This window comes from Periophthalmus magnuspinnatus, chromosome 17, assembly GCF_009829125.3.
Source record: "Periophthalmus magnuspinnatus isolate fPerMag1 chromosome 17, fPerMag1.2.pri, whole genome shotgun sequence".
NCBI lineage: Eukaryota > Metazoa > Chordata > Actinopteri > Gobiiformes > Gobiidae > Periophthalmus > Periophthalmus magnuspinnatus.
Genome location: NC_047142.1, coordinates 12,736,827 through 12,758,392, shown reverse-complemented (window position 1 = coordinate 12,758,392; position 21,566 = coordinate 12,736,827). Strand labels below are relative to the sequence as shown.

The 21,566-nt window shown below is 43.2% G+C and overlaps 1 protein-coding gene across 1 annotated transcript in view; it reads right to left on the bottom strand.

Annotated features, from left to right (window-relative positions):
- The window catches only part of adcy8 (adenylate cyclase 8 (brain)), an 84,302-nt gene that overhangs the window by 59,544 nt on the left and 3,192 nt on the right, over window positions 1–21,566 (bottom strand). Inside the window, exon 2 of the mRNA XM_055228236.1 lies at window positions 20,133–20,738. Within this exon, the coding sequence (XP_055084211.1) occupies window positions 20,133–20,738 (606 nt within the window). The remainder of the gene's footprint in view (window positions 1–20,132; window positions 20,739–21,566) is intronic.

Sequence of the window (21,566 nt, the reverse complement as noted above, 5' to 3'; positions counted from 1 at the left end):
TTGGTGTTTCTGGGTTTTGACCAACTAATAAGTGAAGGACGATTGTATTGTGTGATTTGAGCAGTTTGTTTTTCCTGTATCCATGGCAACCCTGATTGGACATAGCTGTTCTAGCCAGCTAGCTCTGAAATGCTAGAGACTTTTAACAACAATACAACAGACTTCCTACACCAAATATGGCAGAAGATGTTCCAGAGGAAATACACGGAGGGACTCATCTGTTTCATCACCGATCGAAACAACAGAACCGAGTGAGAGCGAGGCATAGAAGAGGTTTTCCTCTGTCTCCAGAGTTCAGCTGGTGCTCCCCGGACACTGCTGTGATACTGCAGGACACAGAGGAGGGACACTTTTGTCCTGGGGGCTGTTACTAACACAAATTGCCCTGACACAAGATCTGCTGACCATACCTGTTGACCTGCACTTTTCTATTATTATTGTACTTTACTGCTCAGTGTGCTTAAATTGCCCTTCGGGGTTAGATAAAATGACTTTGATTGATTGATGACCCGGTCTGTAGTGCTTCAGTACAAACTGGTCTAGAACAGTACAGCACACGTAAGCTCCCTTCAACAACGACAGTGAGAATCCAACTACAACACGTCATAATTCTCTTTAGCTCTGTGTCAGAGCTGCTGCTGACGGGCAAACGGCCCGGTCAGCTGCTATACTTAACACACATGCTGTTTGTAACTACTCAGGTTAGGACCAGAGTCAACATCTGTGGGACCACAGATACAGGACAAGATTTTTTTATTACTTGCAAAATGTTCCTATAAAGCTATACTATACTGCATATTACTGTCACTGAAAAAATAAAATATAAAATCACATTAAAGGTGCACTGCATACATTTTCTGGTGGTGGTTATAGGGTGTAATTTCATTTATTTCATGAATAAATTAAATTGCATTTTTATGTTTTCTTACAGTATGATTCTGAATTCAAATTGTTCAAGCTTGGGACATGCTTTGACCTGGTTTGAACCAGAAGCTGCTGACAAAGGATACTACTAAAGTGTTGCATTCTGCTATTTATTTATCTGTCAGTTTGTGTTTTTTGTGTTATTGTGACAGGCCTAGTTTGCTCATGGTGTTATAATCGTGATGATCATTAAATCATTATGTTTCTCCTCGCAACAATCAAAACACAAAATTTTGATACAGTGATGTCCCTATTGCAGATGTGTAACTGCAGTTATAGTGTGCTGCTGAGGTCAGAGGTCAAAGGGCAGGGGCCAGGGGATCACTACAGATCCATCGCCATCCTGATCAGTAGTTAGTCACCTGAGGACGGCTTGGCTGGTTATGGTGATAGCCTGTATATATATATGGAGGTAGCTGCTAGCCGCCATGTTCCAAATAGGATGTGAGAATGGGTGTGCGTCCAGCTCCATTGACTCTTTTCTATTGAAAAACTGTGTCCCCTCTCTCTGTAACTGCTGCTGTTAGGCTCATCGTTTTGGTCTTAAAATGTTTGTATTAACCCGCTCAACATGATCCTAGCATTTTGCTATTCTGTCTGTAACTCAAGACATGAACATTAATAAGACACAAATTAGGCACCTTCTTTCCCTGATGCCTCTCCCTTTAGTGTTAGCAACAGGTTTGACTGACAGCGTTGCTAAGTGCCCGCTCCCCTCAAAACCAGCGATGCGATGTGGGAAGGGGTATTACTTTCAACAGCCTTTCTCCAGATTGGCTCTTTGGCTGCTATGATACTCGTGGTCAGAATAAGAAATATGGAATTCAGTACCAAATTGTCCTCTATAAATTCTAGTTTCGATGAGCTTCAATTGAATGGAGTCAAACATTATGGGTGACATCAGACTCCCTTAGTCCACTTCTTTATACAGTCTATGATCAAAACACATGCAAAACTGGGAACTACGATTGAGGTGGCATGAATCAAATTTCAAAGATCCCAATAACACACCTAGAGACTCAAATGCTCAACTTAAATCAGATGTCGCTTATCTGTTTCTGCCAAAAGTGTGGTTGTATGTATGATAGCCGTTTTTAGCTATTACAACTGCAGAGTTTTAGTGTAAATGCTAAATTACTAGACACACCGGAGCGCCTCAGAGCCCCCCAATCAGACCTATTGGGTTCTTTGATCTGCAGTAGATTTTGGAGGTAAAGATGATTTGAATTAGGTTGTTTTTGCGCACTCTTGAGTTCTCTGTACATGTAAACGTAGTGAATGGTGTTTGAGAACTTGTTTTTTATGTATACAACAGCAAATGGATATTACATACTGTACATAAATAATAAAATAATAATCACTGTTCCCATGGTTTACAATAACAAAAGCGTCATCACCGCAGGAGCATGCTATTAGCCCCAGGTTTTCATAGTATCATTTCACTGTACGAGCACATGGTCGGGAAAAACAAAACAAAAAAACTGCAAAGTGAGCTTAAAATACACCTCTGAGTCAGCCAGTGATGAGGGGGAAATATTTTAACCTCTAAACGCTCATAAAAGTTGATTTTCCACGCGTCACCATCTGGCAGTCAACCAGAAAGCTCCGTGACGCACCTGACAGCCAGAAAACTCTACGACGCACTTCACAGCCAATCAGAAAGCTTAAATGAGTTGATGGGTTCTTTATATCTGAACACATTGCATTATATAGATGAACTACATATGATTCTATGCATATTATTACTTATTTATTACAATTTATAGATAATAGATGTCACTTATTGCCTCTGCTGATGAAAAACACTATACACACACTATAGTTACTTCATAAAAACGGCATAAAGTAAAGCTTGTAGTATAATTTTCTGTTTAATTTGATTTTAGACTATGGGGGCGAAAATTAGACTATGCTCGGGGTGGCGGGTCGTGTGTGTGTGTGTGGACGGGTGTTTCCCATCATGCCTCAGTGCAGGTCAGCTGTGTGTATTGCAGCAGGGGTCAGAGGTCACGCTCTTTAAAGTGAGCAGTGACTGAGAGGCTTTTCTGTGAGGGAGGGGCTGTCATGTGATCCCTCTTCACCGTTCAGTCCCGTCACAAATGTTTGAATAATCGTACTTCTTGAGACCTGGAAACCATCTCCCCTCTTTCTCTTTGCTCCAGATTTCACCAGTTTGTGTTGATCCTTTCAGCTCTAATGTTGTTTATAACCAACTCTGACTATCCAGATCCGGATGATTTTTAACAGCAAATAAGTTCCATATGGAGTACAAAGCTGTTTACAAGCCTCCCAGAGAATCGGAGCAGTGTTGACTCGTTGGGTCACAAGAACATATGACTTTTTAGACGAATAAACCTACTGTTGTGGACAAATGACTATATTTTTCCTGATCTTGATGAATAATAATCCATTTGCAAAGCCTGGTGAGTTATGAAATACAAAAAGATTTATTCTTTGTGGACAGTTCGGCAGGTAGAACAACATAGAGTTTCCTGTGGGACGGAGCCTTCACACGTGCTGTCTGCTCTGGGTCTGATAGACTGAAGCAGATCAAATTCATTTACACAAAAACCTACGATAAGACTATTTTCTTCACAACATGAGTGCAGATACATTTCCATCACAATACTTTACATCAGTTTTCTCAATTTCCTGCAAAAACTGGAAGTGCCACCACAAAGAACGTACATTTAGTAGCATTTAGAGTCAATAGTCAGTCTAAGAAACGCCAATGTAGCAACCAAAGTCAATCAAAGCTAAAACAAAACCATAGCCAAACACTAAGACCTCCCGGCCGCCCTTCATTTGTGGGCGCAGCACTTTTGATAAAGACTAGACCTGCACGATATTGTCAAAAAAAAAAAATCTAATTGCAGTTTTTTACACAGAAAAAGACCCCATGGAGACACGGAGAGGGCATCAGACACACAGGGACATTTCAGAACATGTTCAAAATTACAGGTGCAACAAGATTTTTCTATAAAAATTCAGAATATCTACATCTATCTAGAAATATATTTTGATATAATTTTTGTGCAGGCCTAATAACGAATGAATCATGAATTTGTTCGGGATTTTCTGGTTAAGGCAAAAACAAAAACTCTACTCTACTACTCAAATTTCACAGATACGCAAGAAAAACACACAGCGTTTGTTTAAGCATCACTAACAGGGAGAATTGTAACTGCGCGATGTGTTCTGAACTTTAGACTGGTGACTCCCCAAACTAAATGGGTGCCAGGGCTTCCTAGAAATGTCCAAAACTAGACACTTGGACGCTTCTATACTAATGACATTTCATAATATCCAAGTTTAGTTTCCTTATAACACAGGAGTTGCAGGAGGATGGGTCTGTAACGTATCTATTAATACAAAAGAACTCACTGAGAGGAAGCTTTAAACGGGCGAAAGTAGCTCAGTTGGTGCAAAATACTTGTCGTTGTGTCCTCGGGCATGACACTTAACCCGCCCCGGCCCCCAGTGTCTGCGTACACTGGTGTATGAGTGTGTGAGTGTGTGAGTGGTTTGATGTAAAGAGCTTTGAGTGTTTGACGGTGCAAAAGTGCGACATAAAAACGTGACTGTGAACCATTTCAAGTTTCATTTATCAATAACTCCACAAAGACTCTTAAACTCCCTGCGTCTCTCTCTTGTCTCTCTGCCTTTCGATCTCCTGTTTGTCTCTTTCCCCCCCCCCTTCTCACACTCTCTGTCCATACTTCTCTCTCTCCCTTCCATAGTTTCGCAAACTTTCCCTCTATCCCTTTTTTTCTCTTTCTCTACATATTTTTCAGCCAATGCAGTTCATCCCCAGCTCTCTCTCACTACCCCCTTCACTCTCTCCCTCGCTGTCTCTCCTTCCCCCTCTCTTTCTCTCTCAACATGTCCTTCAACCAGTGCAGTTTTTTCCATCGCTCCCTCTCTTTCTCTATCGATTTTTCTTTATCAGTGTCTCGCTTTTTCTCTCTCCCTGTCCCTATCCCCTTTTCTCACACTCTCTTTTTATAGCTTCACAAAAATATTCTTCAACCGATATAGTTTTACCCCACCAACATTCTCTTTCGCTCTCTCTCTCTCTCTCTCTCTCTCTATTCCCTTCTCTTTCTATCCACTCCGCTCTCTACTCTCTCTATCCCCCTCTCTCTATCCTCTCCTCTCTCTAAATATTCTCCAACCAATGCAGTTTTATCCCCTTTCTCTCTCTCCTGCCCTCTCTCCTGTTCTCTCTCTCTCGCTCTGTCTCTCTATCCCCCTGTCTTTCTCTCTCTCTCCCGTTCTCTCTCTTGCTCTGTCTCTTTATGCCCCTCTCTTTCTCTCTCTCCTTCTCTCTCTCCCATTCTCTCTCTCACTATGTCTATCTATCCCACTCTTTCTCTCTCCTTCTCTCTCTCCCATTCTCTCTCTCACTCTGTCACTCTATCCTAATCTCTTTCTCTCTCTCCTTCTCTCTCTCCTGTTCTCTCTCTCTTGCTCTGTCTCTCTATCCCCCTCTTTCTCTCTCTCTCTCCCGTTCTCTCTCTCTTGCTCTGTCTCTCTATCCCCCTCTCTTTCTCTCTCCTTCGCTCTCTCCAATTCTCTCTCTCTTGCTCTGTCTCTCTATCCCTCTCTCTTTCCTTCTCTTTCACCCGTTCTCTCTCTCTCTCGCTCTGTCTCTCTATTCCCCTCTCTTTCTCTCTCTCCTTCTCTCTCTCCTTCTCTCTCTCCCGTTCTCTCTCTCTTGCTCTGTCTCTCCATCCCACTCTCTTTCTCTCTCTCCTTCTCTCTGTCCCATTCTCTTTTGCTGTCTCTCTATCCTTTCTCTCTCCTTCTCTCTCACTCTGTCTCTCTATCCCCCTCTCTTCCTCTCTCCTTCTCTCTTTTCCATTCTCTCTCTCTCACTCTGTCTCTCTATCCCCCTCTCTTCCTCTCTCCTTCTCTCGTTTCCATTCTCTCTCTCTCACTCTGTCTCTCTATCCCCCTCTCTTCCTCTCTTTTGGTCTTTGTACATATTCTTCATCCAGTGCAGGTTTTCTTTCCTTTGCTGCACAAGAAACTTACAAACTCGGCCGCTGCTTTGACCAAACTTAAATCAATAACATTGTAAATAATTCAAACAAATGTGTCGAGTGTTTTGGCCCAACCCCATTTTTCCCATAAAGTCACATGCACCATCATCACTTCTCAAATTATAATCCCATAAATTAATCCATAATCCCTTTATAAAAACCAAACGCAGACATATGCTTCAGTGTAGTGCTGAGCGGGGCCCTTCTCTCATGTGGCCTCCAGGGGGCCCTCTCTGTCCTCTCAGGGCCCGCAGGATTAAAGACTCTAAAGTATCAAGTGACACTATAGGTATTAAGGGAGCATTATATAGGAGACCATAGTACAAGGACGAGGACAGGACGAGGCCAGGACGAGGCCAAGACGAGGCCAAGACGAGGCCAAGACGAGGCCAAGACGAGGCCAAGACGAGGCCAAGACGAGGCCAGCACACTCAGCACTGAGGCGGCTTAAGCTGAAGGTGATGAAGAGTATGATGTGGAACCACCCAGAGAGTATAGAAGAACTGGAACTATGTTATGTGCAATACTGTGGAATTACCCATGCAAAAAGTATTTGACATTACCATCATATCCTTCCAGTACTTGCCGTAGAGGACACATACTGCACAAGGTTTTCTCATTCTCAGTTTATGGACAAGCCTCATGTGGAAGAACCTCCAGAATTCACTCACTGAGCTGCAGATGGATCAATAGGTAGATGGACGGATGGTTAACTCCCAAACTGGAGGAGTGTTTACAGCAGATCCCAGGAAAAACAGACATCTCAGTCCAGAAAAGTGCAGTACCAGGAAGAGCAAAGATACTGCGCAGAACCCTCAAGCTCCCAGGCCTCGAGTAAATGCCAATTTGAAAGCCTGAAGTTCATGTGTAGTGAAAAAAGGAACTCTAAAACTGAGATATCTTCCAGAAAACAGAAGCGAGGTTATAATGAGGAACATTTTACACGTGTCCTAGGAACCTTCAACTTTGTCTAAAATTTGAAGTTTGTGGCATTTTTAGTTTTTGTGTAAAGCTTATTGTCTCTCTCTCTCTCTCTTTTATCTCTCTATTTGTCTTTCCGTCCATGCCTCACTCCCTATCTCTCTCGATTTCTCTCTTTCCCTCCCCCCTCTCCTTTTTCACAAGCTCTACCCATTCTTTCTCAGAGTGAACTGTGTTGACACACGGTTCATACGGCGAGGTCGTGCTCCAGATGATCTGCTTCAACATATGTGCAAAAAACGCTCTGGTCTAAGCAAACATGTGATCAGAGAGAGGAGAAAAGAGAGAGAGACGGAGAGGGAGGGAGAGGGGGAGGGAGACGGAGAGGGAAGGAGGGAGGGAGGGAGGGAGGGAGAGGGGGAGGGAGGGGGAGGCGAAGTGGAAGAGAGAGGGAGAGAGGAAGAGAAAAGGAGGGAGAGAGAGGGATGAAGAGAGAGACGGAGAGGGAGGGAGGAAGAGAGGGACGGAGAGGGAGGGAGAGAGGGGGGATAGAGGGAGGAGAGAGGGAGAAGGAGGGAGAGAGGGAGAGGGGGAGAGAAAGAGAGAGATGGAAAGAGAGGGAGGGAGAGGGAGGGAGAATGAGAGGCAGGGAGAGAGCGGGATGGCGAGAGGGAGAGAGCGGGATGAGAGAGAGGGAGAAGGGGAGAGAAAGAGAGACGGAGAGGGAGGGAGAGAGAGGGAGGGAGGGGGAGAGAAAGAGAGATGGAGAAGGACAGAGAGGGGGAGAGAGGGAGAGAAAAACAGAAGAAGAGAGGGGAGGGGAGTAAGAGAGAGAAAAGGATGGATGAGGGTGAGGGACAGGGAGGGAGCGAGGGAGGGAGAGAGAGGGAGGGAATGAAGAAAAACAGAAAAAGAAAGGAAAATACAGAAAGAGAACGAGAGCTGCAAGAGAGAAAAGAAAGAGAGGATATATGGAAAGAGAAAGCGAGAGGAGTAAGAGAAGTAGAGGAGTGAGACAAAGCAAAAAACAGGAAAAGAGGGGCAAGAGAGAGAAGGAGAGGGGTGAGAGGAAGAGGGATATAAAGACACAGAGAGAGGGAGACAGAGAGGAGTGATTTTAAGGGAAAGAGGGAGAGAAAGATCAAATGAAAAAGTGAGAGGAGTGTGGGAAAGACAGAGAAACAGAGGAGCAAAAGAAGAGAGGAGCAAAAGAAGAGAGGAGCAAAAGAAGAGAGGAGCAAAACAGAGGTGAGTGATAGAGTGATAGTGAAGTGATAGAGAACAAGCAAAGGAAAGAGACAGGGAAAGGAAAGGAAGAGAAATGGAGAGACAGAATGAGAAAGAAGAGGAGTGAGAGAAAGAGAGGAACTTAGAGAGAGGAGGAAGACTGGGGAAAGTGAAGTCAAGTGAAAGGGAATGAGAGAGTGAGGAGTGAAAGAGAGAGGGAGTGAGAGTGAGATGATGGAGAAAGAGAAGGAGTAACAGACAGAGAGGAGGAATAGATAAAGAGAGAGAGAAAAAGAGAAGGGAGAGAAAGACAACAGAGAAAGTGAAGGAGAAAGGGAGAGGAGGAGGAAAAAAGAGAGAAAGTAAGAAAGGAGGAATAGATAAAGAGAGACAGAGAAAGAGAGGAGGAATAAATAAAAAGAGACAGAGAAAGAGGAGGAATAGATAAAGAGACAGAGAAAGAGAGGAGGAATAGATAAAAAGAGACAGAGAAAGAGAGGAGGAATAGATAAAGAGAGGCAGACAAAGAGAGGAGGAATAGATAAAGAGAGACAGAAAGAGAGGAGGAATAGATAAAGAGAGAAAGAGAGAAGGAGTAGATAAAGAGAAAGAGAGAGACAAATAAAGAGAGAGAGAGAAAGAGAGGGAATAGATAAAGAGAGACAGACAAATAGATAAAGAGAGAGAGAAAGAGAAGGGGAAGAGATAAAGAGAGACAGAAAAATAGATAGAGAGGGAAAAAGAGAGGGGGAATAGATAGAGAGAAAGAGAGGGGGAATAGATAAAGAGAAAAAGAGAAATAGATGAAGAGAGAGGGCCTGTGCCCACACTATCAGGGCTCATATCCCACTTTGAGGAGGCTGACTGCATTATTCCTGTGCTCAGAGCATTATCCCCCACACAGTAGAGCTGTGTCTTCACCCCCCTCCCCCCTCCACGCACACACACACACACACACACAAGGAGGGGAGGGGCCACGAGGAGGGCCGATTAGCCGTCGCTAGCTTCCCGTTTCAAGGTCAAACGGAGCTTATACCTGGAGCACAGCTGTGGAGGCGAGATAGGACCATACTCCGCTCAGCTCAAAGGGCCCCTGTGTTTCCTCTTTCAGGGGCCCCAATCAAAGAGCCCCGCACAGACAATAAAAGAGAGCTTCAGAGAATCTTTGTAGACAGCGCAGCCAATGAAGCGAGAGGATATCAAAGTCTGCGTCAGGCTCTTAAATACTGCGAGGAACGGTTAAAGGTTCCTTCAAAGCAACGGCGTGCTGTCAGGGCAATCAAGGCAAGCTGTGCTCGTCCAATAAAACCTAAAATCATGGCGCGTCAAAAGTATAATTAAATAGCTTCCAAATATATCCAAATAATCCCGTTTTCCCTTCACTTCTGCCTGTTTGAAGCGTGGTTGTAGTCACGGTGTCCTATAGTACACCCTACTGGTCACTGAGCAGACTGCAGCAACTACGGTACCGAACATCTTATTAACTTGTGTTGTTCTGTGCTACGGAGGTTCTACCACGCCACACTCTATACATGTGCTTTTAAAACCACAGAGGCCAGCACGTTGTTTTAGAGGCTTGTGCATTTGAGACACACAGCCGCTCTGAATAAACCCCATGAAAAATCCACGGAGGAATCTGACAACTGAGGAGATTTCTAGAGAGGGCGCATGTGCAGCAGGAGACAACAGAAATGAAAACTTATTTATTATTGCTTTGAAAATGCTATATTCGCCAACATATTAATGTTTTATAAGTTTTACTTTCGTTTTTGATGCTGAGTCCCCCTCCCTTTGCTCTCTGCACTAAGTCACTCCCCCTTCAGAGCACTCTCACAACACAATCAGAGTGCATCTCACTAATGAAACTACTGCACATCGCATCAGGTTTCTCAAGTTACTGTGTACAGTTTTGTATCACACTTTTGTATATGTTTGGAGAACTATTGTGTGGGAGCAGGGGTGACGTAGGCTTATGGGCGGAGCATTGGACAAGAGGTGTGGGCTTGTACTATTAACCCGCTCATGCTCAAACATGCATGGTTGACATATAAACCTTTTTCAGGGATGTTTTTAATGAGGGAACAATATTATAAACCCCAAAAGGTTGATTTTGCATAATACCTCCTCTTTAAATAAGATGATTGTGTCTGTTATATAGTTATAATGTATGACTCCCATGGACCATTACTTTGAATTATAGACATGTGACATTGCAATATGGTAATGTAAAATGACTTCATAAAATAAAAGAGGCCACTGACATCCGGGTGAACACTCTTGAGCTGATTCTACCTGCACATGTACAGTGTGTCACCTTTAAGAGCGTCGCAAAAGTCTGTCATCCACAAACGGCCCCTCTGCTGGACCAGGTTGTTCGTATAGGTCACTTTAAAGAGCAGAGCTAAAATGGCTGCGCAACACTGCAGAATATTTAAGAAAAAAACAAATGAAAGAACAAAGTACAGTGCAGTGAGCGTGTATGGGGGCACGGGTAAGTGATACGGGAACATTTAATACCACATCACATGACTGTATAAGGTTAAGGAGACGGGAAAGAGGGCTTTTAGCTGTTTTGCTTCACAAACATGGAATATATTTCAAGGACAAGCAAAACTTGATACTTTGGTGCCACAAACGCAATTTGATAATCTGGAAAGAAACTTTTATACTCACACCTGCACCTGCTTGGACTTGGAGAGTTATCCATGCATTTGTCTCCAGTAGGTTAGACTACTGTAACGTCCTGCTCACTGGCCTCTCCAAACGAGCCTTAACACAGCTGCAGTACATCCAGAACACTGCTGCTCAGGTCCTGACTAGAACCAGTACTTCACACATGCGTCCTGTGCTCAGGTCTCTGCACTGTCTCCTGTGGCTCAGACAATAGACTTTAAAGCAGCTCTGCTTGTGTATAAGTCTCTCCATGGATCAGCACCACATGAATCATCTCACACTCTGAGGACTTCAGGGAAAGGCCTCCTCCAGTCAAACCTGGAACAGTCTTCCTGAAGATGTGAGACAGGCCTCTACTTTGACAATATTTAAATCCAGGCTCAGAACAATTCTGTTTATCTGTGCATACGACTGAAAGGTTTTTAATCTGCACTTTTCTCCTTTAATGTTAATCTTATGATGATTATGTTTTGATTTGTTGTATTGTGATTTTAATGTCTTTCTGTCATAACGGTGGGTGTAGCGGACCAAAGAGTGCAGACTCGGGGCAGACTTACAGTGTTTATTTTACAGATTGTGAAATAATTAACAAGAGTTCATTAACCCAGCAAGGAACTGGGAGCAGGGTGTGAGCCAGAGTCCGGGACGAGACAAGAGGGTGAAGACCAGGAGTTGAACAGTACCGGGGCCGGAGCGGGAGACGTGGAGCAAGCTGGAGTCCAGGACGAGACAAGGAGGTGAAGACAAGGAGTAATCTGTACCAGAGCCGGAGCAGGAGGTCAGGAGCTGAGCCAGAAGCCAGGAGCTGGGACGAGCGAGGGAGCAGGGACGTAGACATGCGGACCCTCTGGCCACAACCAGGATGAAGCAATGTAGGAATGCAGGAACGAAGGAACGACGGCACAGAACAGGGTGAAGGAACGACGACGATCTCGCGTGTGTCTGGTCCCAGCTCCTCTTATGCTCCGCAGCAGGTGGAGGTAATTGCGCTGATGAGCTGCAGGTGCACGCAGGAGGAGCCAGGAGCTCAGCCCAGCCCAGGTGAGGGAGGGAAGGAGCAGGACAGGGGGTAAAACGTGGAACAGACGGTGCGGATCATGACACTTTCTTATTCTGTAAAGTACTTTGAATTACCTTGTGTACAAATTTTGTTATACAAATAAACTTGCCTTGCTTTTCAGTGGAGTTTTATACTTATTTGTTTTGTTTGGGTTTTTTATTTTTTTGAATTTTTTCTGTATTTTGAACAGGGAACTCACGAAGAAGAGTCCACAATTATAAAGATCTGTATTGTCCGAGAATCAGAAAGTGAGCATTAGCATGCTAATTGTTGCTGACCATCGCAGTAAGCTCTGCTCTCGTCTCTGAAAGTTATGAAACATGCTTATAAACTCATCTCAAGAAATGACCACAAAAAAGATAGATTGCTACAGATAACATAACTAACGTGCTAGCCTCCGCTTTCCAAATAAGAATTCCAGTTCCAACTGCTAGCCCCAATGAGCTTCATTTACCGAGTCTATGCTTGAAACCCACAAATAACTCACAGAAGTTAGTTATTCAACCATCTAATCTAAATCTAAGTTATTCAACCATTTAATCTAAATCTAAATCTCATCATAGTACAGCAAAATAACAAAAGTTCCCCACTAATATTAAGAAACAGTACCCACAATAAATACTGACCCCAAAAAATGATTCTTCTGTCAATTTAACATTCATGGTGACAGGCCTCAGAATGCATAAGATAAGTGAGGAAATACTGGCACAAACAGTTTTTCCATGTGTGAAGAACATGTTTCAGAATGAACTGTTGGCCCCGCCCACTGAGTGTCTTCTCTCACAGTGATAATGATCCATGACACAGACACAACTGTCATCTCTTCTGTCCCTTCACAAATGGCTGCTTTTACAACAGACTTGGAGTAACAGATAAATACATGGCTGATCTCTCGTAGTAGAAGTATCTCTTGTACAAGTGTGAGATCTGAGCCTGCAGCTGTCCTCTGTGTGTAATACAGAGTCATGTGATCTGTGGTGTTTACAAGAAACCTCATCCAAACGTCAATAACACCACAACTATCGCCACCTCTCTGTCAATATACACCCGATCTAAGTCTAGCCTGGGCATCTTTCTCTGCACAATATAAACCCAAACTCCATCTGACCCAGGTCTGCTCCTCTGCATTTATTTAAATGATTTAGTACGTGAAAAAGCATAGAAAACAGCTTGAAGAGTTCATGCGCCCTCTGCTGAAAACTGTGAGGGGACTGGCACGAGGTCCACCAAACCAGGACTAGACCAAGACTAGACCAGGACTAAACCAGGACTAGACCAAGACCAAACCAGGACTAAATCAGGGCTAAATCAGGACTAAACCAGGACTAGACTTAGCCTAAACCAGGACTAGACCAAGACTAAATCAGGACTAAACCAGGACTAATTTAATTTATTTCTTTATTTGGTTGGGACAATGCACGTTAATAAACAGACATGATTCAACATTAACATAAACACACCGGATTACAGCCAAAGGCTAATTTCCATCTGTTGTCCCACGGGCTTGGATCACAGAAGGGTTCCAAGACTAAACCAAGACTAGACCAGGACTACTCCAGAACTAAACCAGGACTATACCAGGAATAAACCAGGACTAAACCAAGACTATATCAAGACTAAACCAGGACTATATCAGCACTAAACCAGGACTAAACTAGGACTAAACCAGGACTAAACTAGGACTAAACCAGGACTAAACCAGGACTAAACCAAGACTAAACCAACACTAAACCAACCAAACCACTGAACCAAACGAAGATGGACTCGGCATGAAACCAGAATCAAAATAGGTCTAAACCAGGTCTGACTCCAAGGTTCAACCAGGACTAAACCAGGATTAAAGCAGAACTAAACCCAGTCTATATCAGATTTGGGTATCTTTGCCCTGTGAGTGTCTATGTCTGACCTGCGCCCGGTCACCACACTCCCTCTCTGTCTCTCTGTCTCTCTGTCTCTCTGTCTCTCTCTCTCTCTCTCAATATTTAATGAAGGCTGCTCTTTTCACAGGCTTCTGGAGCTCTTAGCATCCCCCACCCCCACCCTGCCCTTCTCCCTCCTCTTCCTCCCACTCTCTCTCTACCTCCTCTCTCTTCACACCTCCATTCCCTTCTTCTTCTTTCCCTCCTCTCTCTCCAGTCATCTATCCCATCTATCACCCCTCCCTTCTTACCTCTTATCTGTCTACTCTCCTTCCTCAGTGTCTCTCTCTCCACCATCTCCCCCTCCTCCTCTCTTCCTCACTCCCTCTCTCTCTCTGTCTTCTCTTTTTTCCAGACAGCTCCCGCTCTTTCCCTCTCTCTACACCTTCCTTTCTCCTGCTTTCTCTCTCTCCCTCTCTCTCCCCTCCCCTCCTGCTCTCCCTCCTTCCCTCTCTCAATCACCTCTCTTGCCTCCCTTCTCTCATCTACCCTGCCTCCCCTGCCTGCTCTTCCTCCTCTTCCTACCTCTCATTCCCTCTCCCCCCTCCGCTCCTGATTTCCCTCCTTCCCTCTCTCAATCACCTTTCTCCCCTCCCCTCTCTCATCCACCCAGCCTTCCCCCTTCCTGCTCTTCATCCCTGCCTGTCCCTCGCTCTCCCTCTTCCCCTCTCTCAATCATCTCTCTTCCTTCCCCTCTCTCATCCACCAGCCTCTCCCCCCTCCTTGCTCTTCCTCCTCTTCCTACCTCTCCTTTTCTCTCTCTCTCTCCTCCTCCCCTACTCCTCTCTCTTCTAATCATCTCTCTCCCCTCCCCTCTCTCATCCACCGGGCCTTCCCTTCCTGCTCTTCCTCCCTGCCTCTCCTCCCTCCCTCCCTCTCTCTCTTCCCCTCCGCTCCTGCTCTCCCTCTTCCCTTCTCTCAATCATCTCTCTCCTCTCCCTGCTCTTCCTTCTCTTCCTACCTCTCCTTCTCTCTCTTTCTCCCTGCTACCCTGTCTTTTAATCACCTCTCTCCCCTCCGCTCCTCCCCGCTCTTCCTCCTCTTCCTGCTCTCCCCGTCCCCTCCTCCTTCTCTCCGTGTGCACCCTGATATTAGCGTTGATGCCAGTGTGTTTGAGCGTGGATGTGGGCGCGGCGGAGGTTTGTTGTTGCCCAGCAGTGAGCTCATGTGAGGGGCTAAGTGCTCCAGGCTGCAGCCCTAAACATCACCACTCAGGTCTTATCATTGTGGCTTTGCAAACGTCTGTCATCGCTGCCTCCCGTCCATTTCCACCGGCTTTTATGGCCTTTCAACTGGGCTATAAAGTTGCTACACACATACAATAAAAAGAGATGGAAGCTAAAAATTCTGTCAAAGATTTCAAAAAGCAGAGACGTACTGACGCAATACCGGTATCAGATATCGGTCCCAGTGTTGAAAAAATTGGATCTCGGTTTCCATTGCTTCGATATTCTGGTTGGACATATAAATTTGTGTATTAAGATTATGTTTAACAAAGTTTTTCTGTAGTTACTTGAGCGATAAACAACAGCTACATAACATATTTGGATCAGTTCTGTCTTATTTTACTTATGTTGTAAAGAAATAAATGCTGTTTTCAGTCTCTGCACTGGTATCGGTTGATATCGGGGAGGGGCAGATACTTGAAGTTATAGTATCGGAATCGGTATCGGAACTGAAAAAGCGAGATCGGTGCATCCCTATCAGAAAGCTTGTTCGTAGAGTTCACAATACGCAGAAAACTTAAGGTGAAGATCTTTCGTCTTACCCCATGGATTTATTCGTATATTGCGCAACTGACTCTTGTGAGCTTTAAGTCATGTTAGAACATTGTTACCTCATTTAAAACACACCTGGAGTTGTGTTTTGTTTAATTCGCACAAGTTTGAGTGAACCCTTATTAGTCTGTCTACATCGGCAAAGCGCAAATGCTCTGCTCCACCTTGTGATGTCATGAAGTGGTAGTTTTCAAGCGACATTTTATATTTAGTTCAGCAGAGATTGGAAATTCCAGGGCTGAAATCATCCAAATGATTCTAGTGAAGGTGTGTGGAGTTTAAAAACACAGTGGAGCACTTCCTGTATCACGTGACATCACAGAGTGTTTTCTGTTTGAAAGAATAACTGTCCTGTTTTAGATGTTATAGCTTTGCCTCAGATGTTCCACAGTAAGGCATTATTAAACTAATCTGTCTCCATGAACAGAAGCAGGTAACTCCACTATAGGCCAAGTTACAGGTCTGATCTGTGGAGAGGCAAGATGGCACTGTTCACAGCAAGAATGTATGTTTAATAATACCACCTGTGATGAAATAAATGCTGTTGTTCACATCCACCATCTCCCATCAGAAAAGTTGTACAGTAAGCCTGATCTAACATGAAAGCATACTGTACTTTGGAACTGGTGACCCTCTGGTACATACGTGGAAGTTGGACTCACTACACCACTCCTCACTCCTTACATCATAGGTTTATATGTGAAACGTCATTGCTTTCATTCACACTGCATATCTCTTGCAACTGACCAGTACAGATATATTCTAAAAAAGGTGAAAATAGGGCCGACGTCTGCTGTCTGCATCTAATTATAAAGCATTTTACTGTTACATCAAACAGGAAATGCACGGTTAGCATGCTAGTTGTTGTTAGAATTATAAGCATACTGTGAAATGTGCTTATAAACTCATTGTGGTGAGTAATTAGGATTTGTTCAGAACGCATAAGGTAAGCGAGGAATGACTGGACCACTGAAAACCGTTTAAAATGAAGTTCTGTTTTGTTTTTAAGGTATTTTAAGACAGTAAAAATCAGGTACAGCGCCTTTAATCTAATCTGCAGCATAAACCTCAAACCTTCTGAATAAAAAACAAATCCTGCAGCCATCACTTTTGTTGGAGTAGAGCACACTAATATAACGAGTTTCGCTAAAATTCTCAAGAATGTATTTGAAAACTTCTCTCTAATACCACACAAATATCGATTAGCTCTTTGGTCTTGACATCCCTCTACATGTGGGACAATACAGGAACACTCACCCACCACAACCAAGCTAATGGTGGAGAACAGCACTATGGCTAAAGCCTGATTTTGCACAATACATCTCCTTGAATATCAACCTCTAAAAATTAGCCAAACCTAGCAACGCACACACACACACACACACCGCACTGCGCCCCACTCTCATTATAACACAGAATATGACCTCCGCAGACAGAACCGATCATATTTGAGTCATGTTTTGGAGGCCTGCGTGTGATTGGTGGAGGGCAGCATTGAAGCCGTCCTTTGGTCCTGGCGACTGTTGCTATGGACACGACTCTTTGTAAAAGCTTTCATTTGAGCCGAGACGCAGCAGCAAAGGCAGAGGAGGGATTCTTACGAAAGACCATGTCCTGGAGTTAGACTTGGAACAAACTGTTACGCACAAACAGCACAGCCAACAGGGGGCGCTACACACTGTGATGCATGATGGTGTCATTTGGATATCAGTGTATTTGTCTTACTGTTGTACACGATCCATGGGTTTCAAAATGGTGAAAAATTGGGACTGTTGCTATAGTAATTAGCCACACTTGTTCCAGCGAATATCTAGATTTGATACTAGTTTTAATATTAGTTTGTGCATCTAAACGTTTGACAACAATAGTGTTATCACCAATATTTGCAGGTTTAGGCAACACAGGTTCAGGTTTGTGAACGTAGCTACTTTTTTAACTTAACAACTTAAGTTTTGTGAGTGCAGGCTACATACAGATCCGTTAATATTTTAGACGCTATGGCAGGTTGTAGCAAAGTTTAGTCAAATTCACACATCAAATATTCACTAGTAAAAAATTAAAGGACTTTTCTTGTTGAGATTCTGACATCTTCTGCTATTACTTTGCCCGGTATGTTCCACAATATGGCACAACACTTATCCATCTCCGTGGAAACAAACAGCTCATGGCACCAGGTCAAGTTACATGTCAGATCTGTAACTGTTTGCAGGTGCCAGACCCTACATCACAGTGCTCATTTGATAACAAAACATAAAATTTAATGTCTGAACACACAGCCTCACCTTAAGCTTCACATTTTTTTCTATTTCCAAAGTAACTCCACAGATAAGGACGACCTGGGAATGACACATGGACACAGACTGGACAAAACCAAAACCTATTGCTCCTAAAACTCTGGGATTTTTTTTTTTATTCGGATACATGAAAAAATCCTGCGCATTGGCCCATGTTAGTAGTGTTATTGTGACAGGCTCCCTCTCACGCTGCATATTTCTCGCTGAGGAATGGTCCAAATAAACATGAGTGCTGAAAGTGTTGGTAGTGAGGCTGAGAGGAGCCGGGTGAATGGGACATATGTGAGAGAGAGAGGGAGAGGGAGGTGGACAGCTCCTGGTGCTGAAACGGGACAGCAGGAGGTTATCCCGAAACTTTACATGCACTATGGCTCCAAATGTAAAGTAAAATATTATGAACACAAAAGGCAAGCTTATATACATCTTGTTATAAAATGTAAATGAAATAATACTAATAATAATAATAATAATAATAATAATAATAATGATAATAATAATACTAATAATACTAATAATAATAATAATAATAATAATAATAATAATAATAATAATAATAATAATAATAATAATAATAATAATAATAATAATAATAATAATAAATCATTGCGGGGACAGGCTGACACCGATTATTTAGAATCCAGAGAAAACGATTCTTCTCAGGCCGATATCTAGGGCTGATTCTGATCATTTCCACCAAATTATGCATTTTAAATTTACTAAAAACTCTCCCACAGCCCCTTTTTATCACAAACCTTTATGAGGGAGGTCTAGTCATGTTTTGTGCAGTGACCTCTTCGCATTCAATACAGTTTTTTGCGTATTCTTAAGGCAGGAAGACGGCTAAAATAAAATATCGTTCTGTGCTGGAGATTTAAGGCCAATAGCTGATATGCTAAAAAGAGCAAATATCGGCCCAATATATTAGCCAACGGATATATCTCTTATTTTCAACACTTAAAACAAAGAAACACTGACCCTAAATAAGCAAGTTCCTAGTTTTGACAATGGCAATACAACTTATTCTGATTCTGAAAACACACTCTGGATGACAAAGACTGACCAATACGAGGAAAAGGTGGAGAAAAGTGGACCTTAAAAAGACTAGCTGGGGCAACAGTGGCTCAGTGATTAGAGCAGTGGTCCCCCAATCCTAAGGTCAGAGTTTTGTCATGTCCTTAAGCAAAACACTAGACTCACCTTGCCTCGTATGAAAGTGGTGTTAGTGTCGGTGGTGGTGTGAGGGGTCGATGGTGCAGCCTCGCCTCTGTCTGTGTGACTACTGCCTGCTGCTATGGAATGAAATAAACAACGCAGCACATAGAGAGGACTCAACGAGGCTGTAAAGCGCATTACAAGTGTGTTATTATTATTATTACTAGCAGCCAATAAATGGGCAGCAAATGGAGAACCTAATAAGACAGTAAAACATGTGAGGTTCAGAAGAGAGCTGCAGTGAACAGAGAGCCATAAAACTATCTCCAGACAAGCAGATCCTCAGTCAGATAGAGCACAGGCCGTATCAAACCAACACATCGCCTTCGCCGAAATCCACAACCACATAACACTTTCTATACCCTATATTCATACGGAAGACGTCAAATATATGAAGCACGATGTATGGAATTATGTAGTGAGAAAACACTGAAATAACGCAATGAAATATCTTTTATATGTTATATTCAAATGCTCAAAGTATGCACACTTTGCTTTGTGGACAGCACTGCAAACCCTTGGCCTTCTCTTGATGAAGTCTCCTAAACAGTTTTCACTTCGCAGCTTGTCAGGGTCAAGGAATGGAAAAGTACAAGGCAGTTTTGAGTTATTGTATATTTTGTTTACTATGTTCCACTTCCATTCATAGTTTTGATGCGTTCAGTGAGAATCTATAATGTAAATAATCATGAAAATAATAAGAAAATGTGTCCAGATTTTTGATGGGTGGTGTAAAAATGGAAGATCACTTTTAGGGGGGGTCAGTATGTATCGCAGGAAATTTTTCTTTGCACTAGTCGGACATTTTTGAGACAAAGAGATCTGATCTGTAGAAGGTCAAATCAGAAATTTCTATGACGCATTATAGATACAAAGTCGCTACTTAAGTGCTGCATTCTGTCACTTATTTATTGCAGCTCATGGTTTTTAACAATTTTGTACATTTAGAATACTTTTAGGGGGATAATTCTGCTTTATAGTTTGGTTTCAATATTATCTTTTATCTCCTATATTTACTTCAACAGTATATTACACTTCACAATCTGTTATGGTGACAGCCCTGAGTGAGCGTCTCTTACCTGATTGGTGGACAGCGTTGCCGTGCGGGACAGAAACATCTGGACCAGGATGTGCAGAGTGGCGGTGAGCAGCCCCGATGCGATGGCCCAGGTGAGGGGTAGGGGCAACATGCTGTAGGTGGCGAACAAGGTGAAGAGCACATAACCAACCCCATCGCCTAGCAACCCGTACCCCAGCCCGGCTGATAGGATCTGCGTCGTCATGACAACCCAGGTCACCACTCCGCTGTACTGCAGGTAACTGTGCGACGCCGCGTCCTTCCGCACTACCACCAAGGCACAGACCACCACCTCGATGCCCGTGAAGAAGCCTAACAGCGCCCCCTTGACCGGGTCCATGCGCGTGGAGGCCAGGGTCAGATGGAGCACCAGGAGCGTGAGCTTGGTGACCACGTCGAGAAGGTTCATGACCACCACGGATTTGCGCCGCTGTCCCAGGAAGTAGCGCTGGTAGAGGCGCTCCAGGTCACGAGACTTGAAGGCGTTGCGCAGCGTGGGGAAGATAACACCGCGATACGAGTAGCCCCAGTTCAGGAAGAAGTCCGAGTTTGTGGGAGCGCAGTCGATCTGGAGGAAGCCCAAGTCCGACGTGCGCTCCGGGAACACCTACAAACAAACAAAGTAACATCAGGTTCACTTTGTATACAACCACTCAGAAGTTTGTCTGAAATGGTTTTTACTTCACAGCTGCGCCACATCAGGGTCAAGAAATGCCAAAAGTGCAAACCAGTGATCAAAGCAAAGGGTCACTTTTTTACAAAATTAAAATCTAACAAGTCTGAAGTTATTTTGAGTTTATTTTTTTGCGTGCTACATCCCACATGTGTCATTCATACTTTAAATGCTTTCAGTGAGAATCTACAATGTCAATAATCATGGAAACAAAGAAGAAACAAAAAATGAGAAAAAAAAGTGTGTTCAGTCTTTTGCCTGGTAATATATTTGTCAAATGTGCTGTAAAATGAATCACAATCAAATAAAATTTGCACTTTCAAGATTGTTTTATATATATATATATATATATATATATATATATATATATATATATATATATATATATATATATATATATATATATATATATATATATATATATATATATATATATATATATATATATATATATATATATATAAAGTGACTTTTGGGACCAGTGCCCATAGGTGAGTATAAACACAAAAAGTCAAAATACAATGCAATTTACCATCTTACTCAATTCTAAACCATATAAAGGCCAGTCAGAGCTTGTTTTTATATATACATATGTCACACCGGGATGTTCACTATTTTTATTAAGTGCTCGAAACAGATCTGGATTGATGCAAAAGCTGCTTATTCACACAAGGCTCTTTACAATGCTACAACGCTCAGTCTGATGGATGCCCTTCCATTCACTCACTCTCCAACCTCACATCGAATCACACTCTTCCCCTC